Source organism: Pollicipes pollicipes, unplaced genomic scaffold, assembly GCF_011947565.3.
Source record: "Pollicipes pollicipes isolate AB1234 unplaced genomic scaffold, Ppol_2.1 Scaffold_7261;HRSCAF=8764_pilon_pilon_pilon, whole genome shotgun sequence".
Lineage (NCBI taxonomy): Eukaryota > Metazoa > Arthropoda > Thecostraca > Pollicipedomorpha > Pollicipedidae > Pollicipes > Pollicipes pollicipes.
Window position 1 is genome coordinate 5,562,782 of NW_023597054.1, and position 21,279 is coordinate 5,584,060.

Consider the following 21,279-nt stretch of genomic DNA (forward strand, 5'->3'; position numbering starts at 1 on the left):
GAAAATCGTGCTCACGAACACAACGTATGAACGATACGACAACTATATTTTATTGGCCTTGATCGTCGCATGTCCAATGAGCTGCCAGGATTTAAATAGCATTATTGCGTCATGAATGCCTGAGTGACCTTGAAATAGTCTGCACTTGATGGTACGCACATCTTAGCGAGCATGTAGCTCAGAAACTGGACGGATTTAGGTATTAAGAAGGGCAGGGCTTTGAACTGCACCAAACGATCTTCAGTACGACTATTTCAGTTCAAACCACATACGAATGTGGAACACTCCCTTTAAAATGGAAAGAGGGTTCAATTACTTAATTCTCGGCATTCTGACAGCCGTAGCTGGTGATTGCCGACATAACTGTGTTTTCACGCCTGGGACAGTTGTTCGGGCCATCGTCCCCGTCTGGTGTGTAAGTACGAGAGCACAACGTTACAGCCAAGTCATGCTGCGGCCGTTGTCAGGTGCTACTGAGTCCTGAGGAGGACTGGATGATAGTTGGCTTTAGGCCATGGATGCGTCACCATCCAAACTCTCTTATTTTGGAATTGCTGGGATTCGAACCAGAGTCTTCTGATCGCGAGTCGAGAACTCGGCTAATGGAGCTAGCCGGGAAGGAACTCTTCCCCTGACTCACATGTCCGGCAGGACTCATCCTCATGCCGTTCATAGACATCTGCGTACAATATGCCTCATTTGATCTCGTATCTGGCGGACGGAGTGCAGCGGAGGAAGACAGAACGTAGCGGTAAAGGCTTTCACGCTGAGCAAATTGTGCCAGTGACATTACGCACCGTGAAAATAGCGACACTAAAAAAACGGCCAATTGTCTCGAAGCGGTCTAACGAGGATACGGGTCGTGGACCGTGGAATTTGCACTTTTTCAAGGGTATGCCGAACAGACAGGAGTGCTCCAGTTAGGTCTATGGATCACCTGAGAACTGTCTGCTGTAGCCTGCGGGTGGCCCATTGGGTCGCGGTGTGCAGCCGTCCGTTGGCACGCTGTCCCTCCGGGCGAGACGCATCGCTCCCCGGCGACCGAGATCATTGGAGCACGGCATGTGACGTCGTCATTCTGCGTCACTGAGACCGTCGAGGCTGCGGGGACGGCCTCTGACATCGCGCCGCGACGGGAGCGCCGCGTCGCCGCCGATGCGGCGGGAACCGCGCCTGATATCGGCTGGTGGCCTGCCGTGTTCGCGCCCGACGACATGGCTTGTGGAATGAGGAGACACTGCACGCTCAGGGAGGCACAACTGAAGCGTATACGGCGTGGCGTCGACGTCGCCTTTTGCCGCTCGACGGCCCGATGACCACCGTCTCTCTGCCAGAGAGTTATCATCGACCGGCGCTGGTATGACGTCACCGCCGTCCGCGGCGGCGGCTCGGCGGCGCGTCGGTGCCAATCCAATATGGAGCCGAAAACATCCGTGCGGCACCCAGTGAGCAGAGAGGTAGCAGCAATGTGAAGGGTGCGCCGCCCAGTCGTCACCGTGTCTCACAAGCCAAACCCGTCCAGGTCGCAGCCCCATGGAGCCACCGCCGTGACGACGCCAGGTAGGCGCTGGGGCCGGCGCCAGCGGCAGCTGCCTCGGCGTCCCCTCTCGGGCAGCAGGCGGAGCCCGCAGCCGGGGCATGGCCGCGCCAAGCGGGCCGGCTACGACCGTGTGCGATGGGGAGGGGCGGGGCGGGTCGCGGGCCGCGGGCGGCGTGCCCCGGCCACGGGCGGGGAGTCACGCCGCCGGGACCGGACCGCGCCCCGATCGATATGCCGACGAGCGAGCGAGAGGTGACAGCGCTCCGGCGGCGGCACCGATCGGCCGCCGGCTGACCCGTTGGCCGGTTAGAGACGCCACCGTAGCCGCGGCTGCTCCCACTTCGCCTTGCCAACGTGACCACGGATGCTCCCGCCTCACCTCACCGCTATGACCGTGGCTGCTCCCACCTCACCTCACCGCCGTGACCACGGCTGCTCCCGCCTCACCTCACCGCTGTGACCGCGGCTGCTCCCGCCTCACCTCACCGTTGTGACCGCGGCTGCTCCCACCTCACCTCACCGCCGTGACCACGGCTGCTCCCGCCTCACCTCACCGCTGTGACCGCGGCTGCTCCCGCCTCACTTCGCCAGCGTGCAGGCCAAAATAGCTGGTGGGCCGGCGGCCCGTCCGCCGGCTGCCGTCGAGAGTTGGTCATTCGGCCAGCCCCTGAGCCAGACACAGCTGGGGAGCTGGTCACTTGGCCAGCCCCTGCGCCAGACACATCATGGGAGTTGGTCACTTGGCCAGCCCCTGCGCCAGACACAGCTGGGGAGCTGGTCACTTGGCCAGCCCCTGTGCCAGACACAGCATGGGAGCTGGTCAGTTGGCCAGCCCCTGCGCCAGACACAGCATGGGAGCTGGTCACTTGGCCAGCTCCTGCGCCAGACGCAGATGGGGGGCTGGTCACTTGGCCAGCCCCTGCGCCAGACACAGCCGGCTGCTCTGCAGCTTTCTTCAGCCACCTAGCTTATTGGACCAATTATAGTCGTACCTCGTTACACTGCTGCCCATAATTCAATCGATTCAACTTTAACTCCCTATTGAAACTTTGAAGGAATCTTTTGTATGCAGGTGTTTTTTTATATTTGGCTGATCTACGATAGGGCATCTTGAATGAGGACTAGTGGGGTGATGCACCCGATTTTCAAAAGCATGAGATCAACAAGCCAACGTGCCGGAATAGGTAGGGTTAGCTGCCTAGAAGTTGACACAGTCTGTCTGCCAACAATAATTTCCGGCCTTTTCTCGGCGACGTCCCGGTCGAAAGCCATGAGATCTTCAGCAAGTGTTCGTTCCCAAGCTTTGGTTTGTATATGGGGTCATAGCTGGTCACAACGCGGACGATATGCTTTCGAGATGGCGTACTGCCGCCTCGGAAGACGCCAACAGCGAAATGATCGCAATGCAAACGTAAACCACACATCAGTTGAAAGTTTCTAGTCCTGGATAATCGCCGCGCTCAGGCCACACAAATACGCATAGCTACTGGACTCGGGACCTTTCGGTCTCGCCACGGTTGTGAGACACGTGTAAAGATGTGGAATTGATTAGAATTCTTGCGGAATTCCCGCGGAACTCTTTACCGACCAACATTTCTGCAGGATACTTTCGAATACTTGGCTCAGTTTTGTAGAAATACCGCCCATTTTTCGCTGACGAAAAAAAATCAAATATAAATGAAAGAAACGGTTATGGTTCAAAAGCAAAAAGTTTAGACGCGGTGATTATCAATGGCAAGTGTTAAACGACCGAAAGCCCTGTAGGCTCCTTCAGTCTGAACGACTGTTTTGCTACAAAAGCAGTTGTATAAGAATCCCTATAAAGCCCTGGAATCCCTAAAGGGCCATGGGCAGACCATTCTTATTATGGCTGCTCATTGGTAAGCCGTTGGTGTTCACTTTCCCTGTCGAGCAATATTCTCTTCGACGCGTTCCTGACTGAGATAAGATTGGAGCCAGACCCCCAATAAGACATGGTTGCCATGCGTTTTAAAAGGGGGTTTAATGCGGCAGCACCGCTCTCTGCTGAATCGCAACACCGCTGATGGCTCCACAGCGATGGCGTGGAACGAATGCAGAAATTCTATCTGAGAATACGCCATGATGCGAAGGATAAAACACTCCTGTTACGCCACAAGATGCGTGAAAAAGTTGGAAACAACTGATGGCGCGATGAGATGGAAATGTTTTGTTATGCCATTGCAACAATACCATATTTATGCTGGTAGGTTTACCCTCATCTGTATGTCTGCTTCTGATATGGTGCGAGTAACTGTTTTTCGTAATGATCTCTTTTGTAAATAACTTGCGTTGCGGCGCCACACGGTAAGAAGTACCCCAAAAACGTTCCAAAGCGTTCTCTCCCTAAACTTTCACGGTCGCCACGTCTTGCCCGCCTCTTTGGCTGGGTACCGGTATCTCTCCACCCTCTCCACGGCAAGACAGCACTTAGCTTCACCCCTGCCGGCGCCCAACCACAAATAACCAAACAACAGACGCAGCATCGGGCCGCGTATCTGCCATCCTCCGCGATGAAGCGCCCGCCGCTGGCTGGGCTGGCCCCTTCAGCGAAACAGGAAGGCGGCCAGCGCCCTACCCGAAAGGCAGAAAAGCCGGCGGCGCCCCGCAGAAGTCCCTGCGGAGCGGGACGGGGGCGAGCAGCGAGCCTGACAGCGTCCGAGTCGAGATGGTGGGAACAGGGGCGGAGCGAGGGGACGGGTGGCCACATTGTTTGCCGCCTTTCAGCCTGCTTTGTGTCCACGTTCCGCGCGAATGGATGCGGCGGTGCCGCGCAGACGGTATATGGCTGCGGCGGACGCGGTAAGACGCTGGCATCAAGGCTGGAGTGCAGAGACGCCGTATGGTGCGCAGTCCGCCGGCTGACAGTGTACTTGTCGGCAAGCGGATGCTGCATGCATTTGTGATAATTTGTCGCGCCCTCTCACCTGCATCGCATTTCTATTTCTGATTTTCCGTGGTGTCTCCTATTTTGCGGTACATGTTGCGATACTAGAAAACCTTTTATGTCATATACATCTATATATATATATATATATATATATATATATATTTGTGTGTGTGTGTGTGTGTGTGTGTGTGTGTGTGTGTGTGTATGTGTGTGTGTGTGTGTGTGTGTGTGTGTGTGTGTGTGTGTGTGTGTGTGTGTGTGTGTGTGTGTGTGTGTGTGTGTGTGTGTGTGTGTGTGTGTGTGTGTGTGTGTGTGTGTGTGTGTGTGTGTGTGTGTGTGTGTGTGTGTGTGTGTGTGTGTGTGTGTGTGTGTGTGTGTGTGTAAACCAAAAACCAAGATTTGGTCTGCCAAAAACATTGCGCGATTTTAATTTTGTCTTTAACGATGTGAGCATTGTGGTTCCGAAAGCACATTTTCAATTCCCACAAACCTAAAACAATGAGAACATTGTCACTTTACCACTTTTGGCGTTGGCATACGGCGTAGTAATGCTATGCTCCAAGTCTGTCATAATGTTAGTATCACTCACATATGTCAGTATTCCGGGATTACTCCTGATTGGACGCGCTTGAGGAATCTGAAAGTTATTCCTGAACATGCTTCTGGGGTTCTGGATCCGAAATATTTATTTACGCTAAATCTGTTACGAAATTTGGTGCGGAACGGTCTTGTAGGATCCTGGGGATTCTGCTTATTGTGAAAGTTGATCCACAATCAAGAATTTGTGCAGTAATTTTATTAAAAGGATGCAAAGCGCCGTATATGTGCTTTCAAAACCTTACCCCTCGAAGTTATACGGCGGGTTACACGAACTGTGGTAGTTCTGCAGAAGCTCTTCCCTGATATCAGGTCGTCAAAGATCTCTGATAATAGCTTCCCAGCTTTCACTAACGCCACAAGACTGGGATTTCGTAAGGCGCTCTAAATGAGGTCAGATCAGGTCCTGATCAAGGACGTTCCCATTTCTATTTCAGCTTTAAAGTGCCCAAGATGGTTAAAAAGTTTCTCACTAACCAATGATGTTTTGTAAATATCCGTCGCCGTTTTACAGGGTTTCAAAATTATTGCCGGATGCATTTGGATCCAGGAAATGCGCAGGATTTCTTGCAGGATCTTCTGTCTTGCCCTCTTAGACACTTTTACCAAAAATCCATGCGGCATCGGGGATCCATGTCACATTTGGTAGAGCAATTATTCGATCCCAAGCCTCTTGAAACGTTGACAAGAGATTCTGTGAGATCCCCACCGTTGGAATTCATGCAGGTGTTTGGTTTAGACAAAGGCGTCAGATCGCCAGGAGCTGAAGAAGAAAAACGAAGGAAACCGGCGCCATCGGCAAACCGCCTTATTCTGTATTTGCTTTTGTTTGGCACAACTGCCTTTCGCAATCGCAGTTTTTGCCTCGCTGAGAAAAAAAGACAACGAACAAGTTCTATTATTACACGAGTGGCTAAAAGCCTGTGAAGTCGTTTCGTAGTTTTAGCTACACTTAAGACATTGTACACGACCTGCCACGTCATCAGTAATGCGATATATGCTAATTTAAGCATTATTCGCTAAGATTAATCGTTCGAGTTCTTCCAGTTTTTATCCATTGCTGTTTGACTTTTTCCGGTCTATCCATGAAGACCTGAAAACGAAGGGATACTGTTAACCCTCAGGCGGTCACGGTTGGTGAAATAACCCAGGCAATGTCGTCTCACAACATCGTCTGGGCTTCCACCCAACATTGATAGAACCAAACACCAAAAGTGGACTGGCCTACCCGATCGTTTCTGGCATCACTGTTGTGACTTAACATGCAGGGATGGTCTTAACAAAACGAAGCATTAAAATTTTCGATAACCATTATGCAAATACTGCTACCGTGATATCAAGTGTAGCTAGTACAATGCCATATTATGGTCATCATTCATACTACCACGCCAACAAACAGGTCGCACCCTTTACGGCACGTTCGACACGTGCCGCTTTTGGACCAAGCACAGCTTTGCCATTTTCAGTACGTTCCGAGCAGTTGTTCAGCGCGTTTCGGTGCTGATCTCCTTCATTGCCCTGACGATCGGCCCTATCAGTTGTGGTATGTCTGAAGGGTTCTTATGATGTACTAGCTCCCGTGGCTAAGACGTTCTATCTGGTCCACACGGTGGAAGATCACTTTCTGATTTCTTGTCTTTGGATATGGCTGGCAGTGCTGGCGCTACAACCGATGTTTTGTGAGAAGCCACGGACTGACTGCCGGTGGCCGGCCACCGCTCGACGGCGGTACCCTCTCCGGCCACCTCTCGACGGCGGTCCCCCCCCCTCCCCCCGCCACCGCTCGACGGCGGCACCCCCTCCTGCCACCGCTCGACGGCGGTCCCCCCCCCCCTCCCCCCGCCACCGCTCGACGGCTGTACCCCCTCCGGCCACCGCTCGACGGCTGTACCCCCTCCTGCCACCGCTCGACGGCGGTCCCCCCCCCCTCCCCCAGCCACCGCTCGACGGCTGTACCCCCTCCGGCCACCGTTCGACGGCTGAACCCCCTCCGGCCACCTCTCGACGGCGGCACCCCTTTTCGGCCGCTCCTCTACACCAGCACCTTCTCTAGCCGCTATCTAACGGCAGGACCCTGTCGGAGTTCTTTGGGCGTTGGGCTGTCGTTCTTCAACGGCGTCACCTCGTCAGCCGCCCCTGTGCGGCCGCTCTCGGCGACGGCGACTGAGCGGCCGCTGCTGTTCCAGGTGGCGGGCCCGCGGAGCCGGCCGCCTCCAGCCGCCTCACCATGACGCTGCGATGGGAAAAGCTGTCGCCGGCCGAGTTTCAGCAGCTCCAGGACATGGCCACATGTGAGTGCCTTCGCTCGACTCGGATCGATCTGAATATTTGTCTGTTTTACGCTATATTTGTGCTGAGGTGTCCATTCGGGTCAAGATCGCGAAAGACTTAGCGTTGTGCATGCTTTACACAATTACGTACGAGTATGTAATAAAGGCGCTATTGCATCATTCAGACCGTGTGTTGCGCGTGCGACTTGTAATATGATCACAGAAATGATTGCCATTACGTCCAATGTTATCAAGTATGGAAGAATGAAGAGATGGAAAGGAAATGACATGCTAGGATGGTAAGAGAGAGAAAAAGGCATGTAAAAAAGGAGACAGTAAAAAGATGGCAGAGCGAGGCGGCAGAAAGAGAGAGAGAGAGAGAGAGAGAGAGAGAGAGAGAGAGAGAGAGAGAGAGAGAGAGAGAGAGAGAGAGAGAGAGAGAGAGAGAGAGAGAGAGAGAGAGAGAGAGAGAGAGAGAGAGAGAGAGAGAGAGAGAGAGAGAGAGAGAGAGAGAGAGAGAGAGAGAGAGAGAGAGAGAGAGAGAGAGAGAGAGAGAGGCTACTTTTAGTTATCTGCATGTTTGTGTAATAACATTTCCATTCGCGTTTTTCAGACTCGTCCAAAAAACTGAAGGATGTTCTGGATGAATTCGGCAAAGATGGCCCTTTGTCAAAATACCAGCCGGATGGGGTAGGTCAACAACCTTCGTCGTTCTGCAAGGTCAAGTGCGCATACAGAATTTACTAGTAAAAGTTGTATTCCAGGGACGAGTGGCATAAGCAATGGAACCGGCATTTGCCGTTGATATGCTTCATCATGTGTGTCACTCACTTTGAAGCTGAATCACCCTCGATGTTTGGTGACAATGACCGTAGGTCCGTGGTCCAGCTTCTTACGCGCGCTGCGCCCCGTGCACGGCAGGATATCGACTCGGAGGGCTTCAAGGTGTTCATGGACACGTTCCTGGAGCAGGAGACTCCTGACGAGCTGTGCCGTCACCTGTTCCTCAGCTTCGTGCGCCGGCCGTCACGCGGCGCCCAGCTCGACGGCCGGGCTATTAAAGTGGGTGAACGGCGCCCCACTCCCGCCGCAGCGCCAGCCGAGGGCGCCGACCGAGGGCACCGGTCGAGGGCGCCGACCGGTGCGGCCGGCGCCTGGTCAGGCCCGATTGTTAGCGCATCAGCGCTGCTTGCAATGGGAATATGAATGAGTGGTGCCTCACGGCCGGGTTGTGTGCCGGCCGCTGGGCGTCGCTGCGGGCCGGGCCAGGCTGGCCGCGCCCGGCGCTAATGACTTGGAAAATGTGATGACGCTGCGCCTGCCGTGTTGCGGCCGGGGTGGTGGCCGCCGACCCCGCTCGGTCTGCTCGGTCAACACCGCACCGGCCGGCGGCCCGTCCCCGCGCGCCACCAGCCTCTCATGGGCTAACGAGTCACTTTGATCAGCCGTCAGTGATGGCGGCGCAGGAATTGTTTGCCATGATCTCACAGATGCTTGTTGTTTTTGGCTTTCCGCTTGGCTGTACGCTTCTCTGATCTTACGTGGGTATCGACCCTGTATATACAAGATGGCGGCACGCTCGGGAGCTCCGATATTGTGTAAGAGCACTAAACGGCGTGCTATGAGACGTGTCCTGGCTGCAGAGACATTGATACTGTGGCACGGGCCGTGATGTGTACCGGCCCTTTGAAATCCATGTATCACCCCACCCTCGCATTAACCTTCGCCCTACCTTATATCACCTTCGCCCTACCTTATATCACCTTCGCCCTGCCTTACATCACCTTCGCCCTACCTTCTATCACCTTCGCGCCCTACCTTCTATCACCTTCGCCCTTTGAGGGAGCCCTATATGTCACCCTAAGATCTTGAGAAGTAAGCAAGTTAGAGCCGCGTTCAAAACGAAATTGGAAAGCTTTTGTCAACTCGCATCTGTTGGGTGTTTCTGAAAACAGTAAATTTGTCTATCGACAGGTCGAACGAGGTCAAATCGTTCGAACACGCCTTTTAAACCCCTCCCGTTATCTCAAAAACTAAGCACGGCACGACATTGTGGAAAACGGTGTTGAACAGCAGTTTAAAAACTCCATCTAGTCGCACTGGTGAACATCGAGACATGGAATCTGTGATATGTGATGTCAGGTCCTAGGGGTGAATACGATTGCTACGGTGGCCTGTTTGAGTGTATTAAAATTAAGCAAGCTACAAGCACTGGGTGCACAGGGTTACAGGGCCTTCCAAAGTGATTATTTACGTCCCATGAAGGCTCAAATTCTATGACTCAAACTATCAAAGCTGGTCACAAATGGCAATGTCTGATCTAGATTCAACTTATATAACCTGACCCTGCGGAAACAGCCAGAACACATGTACTTCAGAGTGACCTAGATAAGAAAGTCTAAGTACTTTTTGGGGTGAACTACTGCAAGAAATAAGCGTTATTTGTCATTGTTTATAAAAAATGTCAGCAACCTTACCTCGTGAAAGGTATCGTAGGTATTGAACCGTCATGCCTAGGAGCCTTAAGCTCTGAACCCATTAGTAGAATTGATGAGAACACAAATCCTCAACATTTAAGCAATATGCTCAAACACGTTGAGAAATTATTTCTGAAAATCCTCAGGTGGGCATATGAGCTCTTACCCGTCTCATGGGGCTTTTGGTTCGATCTGAAGGCAGAGATAAAGAAAACTCGATGTAAGAAAGCCTGAATTCTTCGTAAGGTCATTGAAAACGTGTTTCGGATCTATTCTGTTGTAAAAACTCTCCCACCTAAAATTCTTGAACAGATCCTTAGCTGTATTATTATCATTTAAGACAGGGATTAAGCTATCTTTAAAGATATTACGCCCAGCACCATGCATATGGCCAAACTGTCACGCTAGCCTGCTACACTGGACAGGCCTGATCCCAGTACGTCATTTGTGGCCGACAGGAGATGGCGGTGCTGAGCTCGACCACAGCGTGCGCGGCCATCACAGCGCACAACCAGACCGGTTCGGTAACAAACTTGGCGCAGGTCAACTCTGTCGACAAGGTAAGACAGACTTATGCGATTCGCTTGAGCCCTTCCACGATTTCTTGGTTCGCGACAGATCGATGGGTTGTAATGGCTGTGCAAATTTCCCAGCTGAATTTTTACGTTGAATTTTTGGAATGCAACCAACCGACTCGATCTAAGTATTACTACACTCACGAAAACTGCAACGTTCATTGTACTTTTGGTCGAGTAGAATAATATGCAAGAGCGAATCCAACAACTTGTCGGCGGGAGAGGGGTCAAAACCAGCGTCTTTTTACTAGCTCAAGGCGAAATAAAAATCATGTTGTTTTGTCTTTTTCATTGGGATTACGGCTCTGTTGCCCCCTCCCCTCCCCCCCCCCCCCCCCCCTGAGACCCGTTGAAGACGGCAAATTCATTATTCAGACTTGAGTAGTTCTCCGGTCGTCGGTGTAAGTTTTGCAACACTTAAACGAGACACCTAATCGCTGGGCTTATCGCTAACTGACTTATAAAATTGATTCCTGTCGTTCGACAAAGGCCCCAATTAACCAACTTGAAGGCTCCGACAATGCATTTGTGTGGAAAACGTTCTTGGTAGGCATACACGAATGGATTTTTTAGCTTGGTTCCGCAATAGCCGTGTATTGTTAAACTTGGACGTGATTATGATTCACTTGACTTTTCTGGGGTTCTTTCTTTTCCTTTCCTTTCTGGGTTTCTGGGGTTCTGGGGTCAGGTCTCACATATTGTGAATGAGTGAATCATATCTGGAGTTTTACTCTACGAATGCAATGCACCAACGTTGGACCGCTTTGCAAGTCGGGTTCTTCAGTGCGGGCTCAAGCTGTCGTCTGCAATCAGCTGATGACTGCTGAGCCATGACACGCTCTGTGGCCAGCAGCATGAACTTGGGCCCGGGCACTCAACAGAGTCGGGATGTCTGGCGCTGCCAATTTCGTTGTCAACAATTGAGATAAAAGACAAACCACCTGTCTGACAGCACCTGACACTGTAGAAGCCTTTGACAGCACGCCGCACCGTTGGCTCCAGGATCAACTTGGGTGGCGTGGTATTGGTTCCCACTTGATGCGCAGCTGGTTGAGCGGGAGCTTCCAGCATGTTTGTTCCTAAGAGTGGCAGTTTTCCAGTGACCTACTGTGAGGTCCAAACGTCAAATATCGGGTCCATGCGCTACGTTTTTTTTTTTTTAAACGACCTTCCTTATCACAAGAGTTCAATCTTTGCATGTATATTTAAGAAAAAACACCGTTTAGTTTATTTACTGATGCCTTTCCGCAGATCTCACATCCATGCGTAGAACACACGTTTGAATCGGCGCTCTAATGGCTTTCTGCAAACATTCTCAGAATTAATCAGAACAAAACGCAGGAAAAGATCACCAAAACGCGTCAACGTCATAAGCCAGCCGACATATCAATGAACATCTACAGCAAAGTTATTGGTTCATGATCGTCGATGCCCGCTTGCCATGAGAGGCACTGGCATCACTCGATGTGAGGGGATGCTACTCTTCCAAACGTTGCTAAGCATCGGGCGCTGCGACACCGTGGGACGGCTGTCCGCGATGAAGGTCGTGCTGTCGTATTCACGCGCTCGGGTGGTCGTTTGGATACCTTTCACTAGGGTGGGGATCAAGGCAACCACTCAGAGATCTCAGGAACTAAGAGAGCTAGAGACACCAAATTTAAAGGGTGTGTTGGCCTGTACCTGAACTCACTCAGGTCAAAGTTTGAGGTTCTTAGGTCATGCTCTTCGGGTCAAATAAGGTCAATCAAGGTCAATATCCAGGTTTGTTTCCAAAGTGCCTTCAGAACCTAGATAACTGTTCTGAACAAAAAGTAACACGATCATTTAAGGTCAGTGACCTTTGAAATTTCGAAGGTCATGCAGACCAAAACCACATCGGACTGCTTTGAGTTTTGCATTTGAGTAAGCATCAAAGATGTATGGCTTCGTTTAAAGCTCCGTTGTTGGATCAGATTGAACGATTCCCTAGAAATTGACTACGCAGGATCCATGGCCTAACCTTGAGCTGTCTTATGTCAGCGACCACACACGTTACATCTAGATTTTTAATACCAAATGATCCGCTATTATATTGCCTACAGCTATGCAAGATTTGGTGCAGCTGCGCCGCGCCGTTCGGAGACGATTCTGGAAAGGCCTTCGGGGGGTGACATTGACCCACACCGGAGAGCGTGTTAAGAGAAAGATAGCGCGACTTACGCGGAACACATGCTGACTTCTAGCCTGATTTGCTGCTGCGAGGATAGCGTCCCTCTCATTTGTCCAACGGACGGATGCATCAAAGGGACTCCTCCTCGGGATTACGCTGGAGCTCCTTGGGAGTTGAAGCATTGTGGGGTTTTGCAAACTGACCGTGGTTGACCAGGGTAGCCCAGGGTCCTAACAACATTTCTGGTCGTCAAGGATTTGAGCGTGCCCAGATGCATGCAAAGACAGTAAGGTACATGTGCCGTAAATGCTGTTTTTTGTAATTTGTTATGCGAGGTGGATGCAGTTCGAGAGACGAAGGACTGCTTCAAACCCAACATCTCTTGCAGGGTGCCGTCTCATTGAAGTGCATTGCGATATAATCGGTTGTTACATTGATGAGATCTTGGGTATACCCCGGCCTCAGGACACTTTTTTGGAAACTAGGTTTTATGTGAAATTACCTACTGCTTTCCTTGTAGCGTTCTCGAAATTTCTATAATATCTATCGAAGCTGTAAACGATCAAATGTGAACTGTAGCTATCCATTCAACGTAACGAAAGCTCAAGCTAAATATGTTTCCTTGGTTGGTCCATTCCGATGCATGGTCCAGTCGTGCAATATCTGATTCATATCCGAAGTGTCCACTCAGTTAGCACACGCTTAGCTCCTTAGGTGTAGGGGCTTGTAACGTAAGCATGTCGGGTTTAATGGCATCCTTTAAGACGAAGACGCGTCCGGTGACCTTGCTGCCTGAGCCCACACAGCCATGCGTTCAACTTCACTGTCAGCTAACACGACGCCTATAGATCCCTGTGCCAACGCTGCCTGCGCAGTCATCTGACTGGCGTGGCTGGCGGCCGGCAGGAGGACAAGCTGAGCAGCATTGCCGAGCGGTTTCACGGCCTGTCGGAGAAGCTGCACGGTCTGGGGCACCACCGCTCGGAACCAGAGCCGACGCAGCGGGCGCGCGCCGGCAGCCTCGGCGCCGCCGTCCACCCCATGTTCACGGTGACGTCGCCGGCGTCGGCGGAGCGCAGCAGCGATTCGTCACCCTCTCACAGTCAGGTCTCGCGCAATTCGTCCAGAAAGTCCAACAACTCGCTGCTGGTCAACCCGGCGGCAGCCGGTGAGTGGTAGGGATGGGGAGGGAAGCTTGTAGATGGACACGTTCGGGGACTCCGTCAGTATGACAGCGTGGGCGTTATGGCAGTGTCCTGGAATTGTCGACTTTGGGTGTAAACAACACCCTATGAGAAGGAATTTTTCACTTCTTTTCCCCATATTTTATGCGAATTTTTTAGTCCTGCCTGACATTGTCTAATCGTACATGCCAAACCCGTATTCCCTTTCTGAAGTTTTCAGATGTCATCCAAAACCGAGCTCACTTGAAACCACCAAGCATAAACGAGGCTCCACAGAACCTGAAAACCTATGGCTATGTCCTGCCTCACCTACATCTGAATCATGTCTATGTATGCACACAGCAAGGGCGCCAGGCACCTCCAAGCGCAAGAACCCCAGCGACCCCAGCCGCTTGCACGCATTAAGTTTGGTTTGTTTACAAAATGCATCACGATCTGCAGCTGTGCGCCAAATGCAAAGTTTTCACTCATCCCCTTTTTTGTCTCACCACCACACCACGAAAGCAGAGCCTGGTGCAAACACCAGCAAAGCCTGGTAGAGAACTTTACTCCACGTATTTCTTTTTTCCCCAAGAAACTTGACCACTAAATTTCATCACTCCCGAAATGCAGGCGTGAAAGTTCAAGAAATGCCTTCTAAATGAAACTTTTAAGATGAATATTACTATTTGATCACTTCTATTAGCAGATTTGAAGTCAAATCAGCAGATTAAGAAATTTTGCGAGAAAAGTATCAGCATTTATATTTATTTAGCTACTTTTGTTGTTCTTGGTAGCATACGAGTGTGATACCACTTTATTCTTCCTTCCTTTTCGATTGCCTTTGGAGGTACCATCTGCCGCTTAACATTTTGACAAATTTCTCTGCAAGATGCTCCAACTGCAAGCTTGTACGTATTTCATACACAAATTGGATTAATTCGCCAGCCGCCCAAACATGTTCGATGTGCACCCAAGTGTGAACAATTCACAGGGAATGAAGGAGACAATTTAAAGCACGGAACTTATTTTTACCGCCATTTTTGCCCTCTTAAACCCTCAGTTAATCGCTTTCTTGGTTGATGGCTGTACTCAGTAATGATAAATCTAAGCCTTTCGAACGTCTGACTCACTAGGCTACCTGGCAAGGCTATTTTAATGCTGCCATACAGAGCCTCGGGACAGACCTGACGCAGCAAATGCAGAACTGTTTGATTGTGAAATTCTGTCCTCTGGTGATGTTTATCATGCACACCTCTTATTTGTTTCGCATTTTAATCTCGCAGGTTGGTGGGCATGACTGATATTTATATTTGGGGGGTGAGTGGGATGACTCTATCAGCCAGCAGACCATACAAAAGGTACTGACTTTTTTGGGGGGAGGGAGAGCAGGAAGAAGCCAGTAAGTCTCCTGTGGACCAAGTAATTACATACCTTACCTGCTTTCAGCACATGATTGGTAACCAAAGTTAGCCATTTCCTGTTTTAATCCATGAAGTTTTGTCATAAGACAAATTATGATGCCACAGGACATGCGATAGGCTTATTTTGTTCCATATTCTTGGTTATTTGCCCCAAATTTCTCAAAGTGGTCCCTCATGGGTGCTTTAACCAGATGTTTTCTATAGTTGTCATGGCTTGCTGACCGGCCAATGACTGTACTGTATATATGCACTATGTTTTTGACACAGGGATACCCTAAGCTGCATAGCAATTATAACATGACTTAAATATAAGTATGTAACAAATAGTCAGACCATCCCATTTAAAATATAAAGCCAACATCTGAAACTTTGTCATCAAATATTAGTAAACAAGCCTTAATGAATGCATTTTCTGCAGCCGAAAAGGCAAGCAGCAATACTGGCAAGGCCATCTAAAAGTTATGTTACTTTTGGAGAAGAGAGATTGTTTTGTGGAGCATGTTCATCATATGGGCTACTCTAAGTTACGTTAAGTTGGTCAAGTGCATGGCAAGTGGCAATAGGAATTATGCAAGAATCAATAACTCATAACTGCTGCTGTGATACAAACAGGTTATACAGGATGAGATGATGTAAGGCTTCTTTAGGCTAGGCATAGGCTACTTTCATGGAAATAAGCATTGGTATTTTGTAAGAAACAGTGACAAAATGTTTGTTTTCCCTGACCCCACCGTAACATAGGCCAGAATATGTTTATCGTGTTTGACTTGGCGATGAGCTGATGTATAGGAGTCCAAGTTTTTTTTTGTTTGAGTGGTTTATGCTTGTTGAATTTTCTGTTGTTATTTTGTTATTGAATTCCTTTGCTTCGTTTGTTTTAAAAGCGCTCTCGAAGGGAATTGAAAAGTGCAGCATCAAATTATTGGTGTTAATAAATTGTTATGCTCACAATTATGTCATGAAATTATTATGCTTTAACACACGCCCGGTTGGCCGGCTAGATGCCCTTCGCTCGGGTGGGAGGGGGTCAACCTGACCCCCCTCTCTGAAATCTTTGGAACTAAGAAAGCTAGAGACACCAAATTTACAGGGTGTCTCGACCTATACGTCAACTCACTTAGGTTACGGTTTCAGCCTCGTAGGTCATGCTCTTCAGGTCAAATAAGGTCAAACAAGGTCAAATTCCAGGCTGGTCTCCAAAGCGCACCCAGAACCTAGGCAACTGTCTCTAAGCAAAAGGTCACAAGCCCATTTGAGGTCATTGACCTAGTTTGACCCTTTGAAGGTCATGGTGACCAAAATGTTATAAGACTGCTCTGAGTTTTGCATTAACGACAAAGATCACGCTAGGTTCCCAAAAGAAAAAGTTCGACCCGGGTCATCTTAGGTCAATGGCCTGTTCTGACCTCTAAGAGGTCAATTGGAGATGTATAAGGCGGTTCCTGCCGTTAATAAATTCGAAATGAGCACCAGAAACTATCTCATACAGCAAGCCCTAGAGTCATAAATCAGGTTAGCTTAGACCTTGGTCTGACCTTTATACTTGACCATAGGTCAACGCAATTTGCTTATTCAATATTTGTGGTGCCTAAGGAAGCATCTCATAGAGGCATGTCTTCCCCAAACACTCCATTGTTGTTTGTCCGTTCCGGTGGCTCAGTTGGTTAGAGCGCCTGCATTCCGATCCATCCACCCACGGCAAGGTGGGTTCGAGTCGCTTTAGGGCGCTCGCTATTTGCCCTTGGCAGGTATGGCCTGTGACCGGTGGCAGCGGTCGCGCTAAAGGTCAATTGACGGCAGAGGGTAGGACGGACCGTGCCAACCATTGCGGCACGTTAAGCTTTGGCAGCTAAATTCTGCCGTTGCCTGGAATTGCCGATCGGATGGCGGGGGTCAGGGCTCACACAACAGGCACTGCTTAGCGTGAGCGCTGATCCCAGAAATCCATCCATTCAAAGGGTTCGGTTATAAAAAGTTGTATCATATTGAATGATTCCCTAGAAATTGCCTTCGCTGAAACCATGGCTACCTTTAACCTGTCATAGGTCAACGACGTTGCAAGGTACATCTAAAATTGGTATGTCAAACGATCCGCTATGCAATTTTCTACAGCTATGCAAAATTTGGCGCGGCTACGCCGCGCCGTTCAGAAACCATTCGGGAAAAGCCCTCGGGGGGGTCAGTTTGCTCCCCCCCCTCCACCCACCCAAACGCGTGTTAATGTCTTCTGTTTCACTTGAATGGCCTAAGATGTTAAAAAACGAAATAGTTTTGTCAGGTTCCTGATATTACGGCCATGCCAACTTGAAATAGATGTCTTTGTTTGCTGAAGCATCAGTCACGTTCACGTCACGTCACAGTCACGAGCCCATACGTTCCGTCTTTTGTGAATTATTTTTTTCAATCCCGCACGGTCTTTTTGCGATGGAATTTTTCACTCTCAACCTACTTCAAAAGCGATTCTAGCTCCCTGCGTTATGGGCACCAGAGGCATCATGCGTCCTTTATAGTGCTAGAGATGCCTGAATAATAAAATGTGTAGTTTGTGCCAACATATCTGCACATGTAGATCGGTACGCAGGGACGTTCGACGGCCAAAGTGACGAAATTATTAAGCAGGTTCTCAAGAGGTGTTCTTTGCGTTATGTTGTGATCACATCCAACCACTCTCCATCATTCCATCAGTAGGCAGTTTTTGATATCGGCTGTCTGTCTGTGGTGCTAGTATTTCTTTCTCAAGCAATGGCACACGTATTCGTGTCCGGTCAAGCCGCGTCGTGTCCCACCGCATGGCGGCGCGCGTGACATGCGCGATGGTCTGCCCCCACGTCTGGAGCGCTCTGGTGTGACGTCTTCTGTATTCCTCTTAACATCTCCTCGCAGATAAGAAGGTTATCAGAAAGTGCAGCGCCATCGAGATCCACAACGTGCGCGTGTCCGTGAAGGATATCGTCTGTTACCTGTCTCTGCTGGAGGGAGGTCGCCCAGAAGACAAGCTCGAGTGTGAGTTGCCCGTGGCTGTAGCCGAGATCGGCTCAGTGGCTACCACGCTCGTTTCCTCCGTGCTATGAATATGGTGACGTTTGAAAGTTGCACATATCACCGCCCAAAATCGTTCATGCGCTTGCTTTGCCCTCTGGAGGCTGATGCATGCGAGCGTGCGTGCCAGCACGTGTGCGGATTGCATTACTTCATCGGTCGAATTTGCATTATCGAATTCAATGCCAGTTTGTTTATCCAATGCGACCCTCAAACATGCTTCTTCATAAGTTCCGAATTTGCTTCGTCCAATTCATGGCAGCAAGCTTATCTCAGCTTATCTAAGGTTATTTCTAGTTATATTTAACTTACGCTGCTCTAAGCATATGGACGGCTACCTAAACTTAGCTTATCTGAGCTTATCTAAGGTTATCTAAGCTTATTTTACAACTCACTTTAGCGCTGCGTGCAACGTGCCGCGCCAGTCTATATCCAACAGTTTCATCCCTTTGGCTCGGTGAGACATGAAGTATCAAATGCAGGCCTTATGGACAAGCTTACGACGCGTTGACATGCAACTCCTAATGATATTCAAGTCCATTCGTGCATGCTAATTTTTTAGAACGTAGTCCAGTTGTAAATCGTCTTACATGTTGTTTTCCTAATCCAGCTTAGTCATATCCATGTATTAAGCTTAGATGAGTGGATCTGTCCAATCTGAAAAGAAAGCGGTAAAAACGTGCACACTGCATTTTGAGAACGACGTCCGCCGGGCTTGTGAAGACCTGCTGCTCCGGTATGCTTATTTATTGTAACTTCATGGCAGACATATGCCCTCCATTCTAGAACATCATTGCTTGGGGTGCTTCAAGCCATTTATTTTACGGCTCCCACATTCTCCAAACCCACGGTTGTCGCCTTAGTCATTCATGGTTAAGCATTGTCAACAATTGCAGCAACTAGAAACGACAAATCGCCGGCCCATTCCCACGGTGGCATGACAGCATGACGGAACAGCATGGTAACCTGGTATGGTGTTCATAGACCCTTAGTATGGCCTTTTCACCGAATTTATATGCATGCACACAAATTACCATCCGACCTTCCAAACGAATCGTTTCTTCTGGGAATTTTTCTTCTACGCAACCACCCATGAATAGGTAACCAAAAGTGTTTACCCTGTCCAGATGAGGCAAAGACAATTTACACGGTCATCGAATTTACCAAAGCATCAGCACTGAAATTCTTCAGTCTATGCATTCAGTGAAATCTTGTTCGCTTGTAAATGGAGGTTTGTTTCATTGCTTATATTGCAAACTAATCTTGGGTCTAAACCAGTGGAAAGTACGTTATTTTCTTCTACTTTCTCCAATATATTTTCAGTATTTGTTGAAAGATTTGTATATGTCTTTTCCATTTGTGACGATGTGAGTATTATCAGCACGTTACATCACAGGCGCATTGCCCGCATTTTTAGCGTTGATAGCGTGTTCCAGGTTTCCTTACGGTTATATGCGCGTTCTTGAAACTTCTTTCAAAAATGCTTGTTCTTGACGTGATAAGAAAGTTTAATGAGCACGCTTTGATTTTTTGAATTGTTGTGTGCGTCAGCACACAAAAGATGATAAGGATTCATTTCAAACAGCTTGCATTTGCCAAGCACACATGTCATCAATGCCCCTTGAGAGCCATGGACGTCGTGCGGCCGCCTCGCCTGACCTGGTTATTTTACAAGCAAGTTTCGATGTGCTCTCATTATATGAATTAGTTACACGATTAACAAATCGATCCAGGTCTGTCTCACTTAGGAAATTAACTAGCGTCTCAATACGAATTGGATGATTTGTCTACTTTGCGATGGTGTGTCTATTTGCAATGACACACGGACGGTAGATTTATTGTGTGGTTCAGAATTTAACTTCGTGTAAGAGGCATGAATTTATGGATGATCGGACTGGTTTAAGATAACAATATACCTATCAGGTATTTTTGGGAAGGTGATCCGGCTGGTTTGATATAGCAATACAACCTATTACTCTACTGTTGTTTTTAGGCTAACGAAAGACGTACATGAGACCACATAGTGTATGGAATTCAAAGGGCAGAGAACAAATGTTAAGCGAAAAAGGAAAATGTGATGCTTAAAATCACCCACTGTTATTTCCCCTTGTATATTTAGTATACCTTTTGTTCTTGTCCAGTGCACTTCGCCCCCCTAATGTTTTGCCGTTTCGGGGCAGTTTTGGGCAGGTAAACTCGAGTCTTGAAATCATTTTATGATGCGTTCGTGAATATCTTTTGTAAGTTGTTACCGCACTAAGCTTGCGTTGAGTGTTCATACTGTATATTCAGTGTACGGCTGTCAGGACACTGAACATGTCTCTAGGCTTCCAACTCCTAGGCACTGTCAAGGCATTGAGTAAGCTCAATGAGGAAAACTGCTGCACGTGCATCTCTGAGAGCGCTTATCCTCTTGTTGCCATCTGTTGTGTAGTTTCTCTGCTGCCTTACACCAAACTCGTCAGGTATAGTTTCTGAGGGATTGCTACTCAGGATCACTGGTGGGTGTTCTTGGAACGTTGAAGGATTACCATCACTGTCATTAGCAGTACTGTGGCCCACATTCCGCAGACAGCGTTGTTCTTGCAGTGCACTAAGCGGTTCAGACGTTGCTACAGATCATCCACCTGGTTGGCGAGTATGATCGCAGCCTTACTTTTAGCAACCCATTTTATCATTGTGGCGGCTCATGTTTCAGTGTGGTTGCACAAGTAGTGAGGTCACAGTGGTATGGTGCTGAGCGTTTGAATCAATAATCGCTAAGAAATATTTCCCTTTCAGTCATGTTTCGTCTTTACGACAGTGACGGCAACGGTGTTCTGGACACTTACGTAAGTGGATTTCTCTGAAAGTGTACGGTATTAACCTGTCGTGCTACCTGAGACTGGGAAACATTTCCGTACTAGCCTTGCCGTGTGATGCTGTTTTAAACATGCGGCGTCAGGTCGTGAATTTTCGTAGTACAGCCTATCTATAATCGTTGAGAATTATTCGTCGTCCGTATTCGTTGGCAGACGTATCTACGTTGCCTCTAATAACTATTGTATTTTTGCTTTTTCTAGGAAATGGATAGCATTGTGAACCAAATGATGTCTGTAGCTGAGTATCTTGGATGGGATGTATCGGAACTGAAGCCG

General features: G+C 49.0%; 1 protein-coding gene across 1 annotated transcript in view; it reads left to right on the top strand.

The window, feature by feature from the left end:
* The first annotated feature begins 1,393 nt into the window (after nt 1–1,393).
* Nucleotides 1,394–21,279, top strand: part of Dgk (diacyl glycerol kinase 1) — a 74,779-nt gene continuing 54,893 nt past the window's right edge. The window contains exons 1-9 of the mRNA XM_037236804.1: nt 1,394–1,560; nt 7,232–7,336; nt 7,929–8,005; nt 8,237–8,377; nt 10,251–10,352; nt 13,423–13,684; nt 17,987–18,106; nt 20,924–20,973; nt 21,205–21,279. Coding sequence (XP_037092699.1) covers nt 7,273–7,336; nt 7,929–8,005; nt 8,237–8,377; nt 10,251–10,352; nt 13,423–13,684; nt 17,987–18,106; nt 20,924–20,973; nt 21,205–21,279 — 891 coding nt within the window. The 5' untranslated portion in view covers nt 1,394–1,560; nt 7,232–7,272. The remainder of the gene's footprint in view (nt 1,561–7,231; nt 7,337–7,928; nt 8,006–8,236; nt 8,378–10,250; nt 10,353–13,422; nt 13,685–17,986; nt 18,107–20,923; nt 20,974–21,204) is intronic.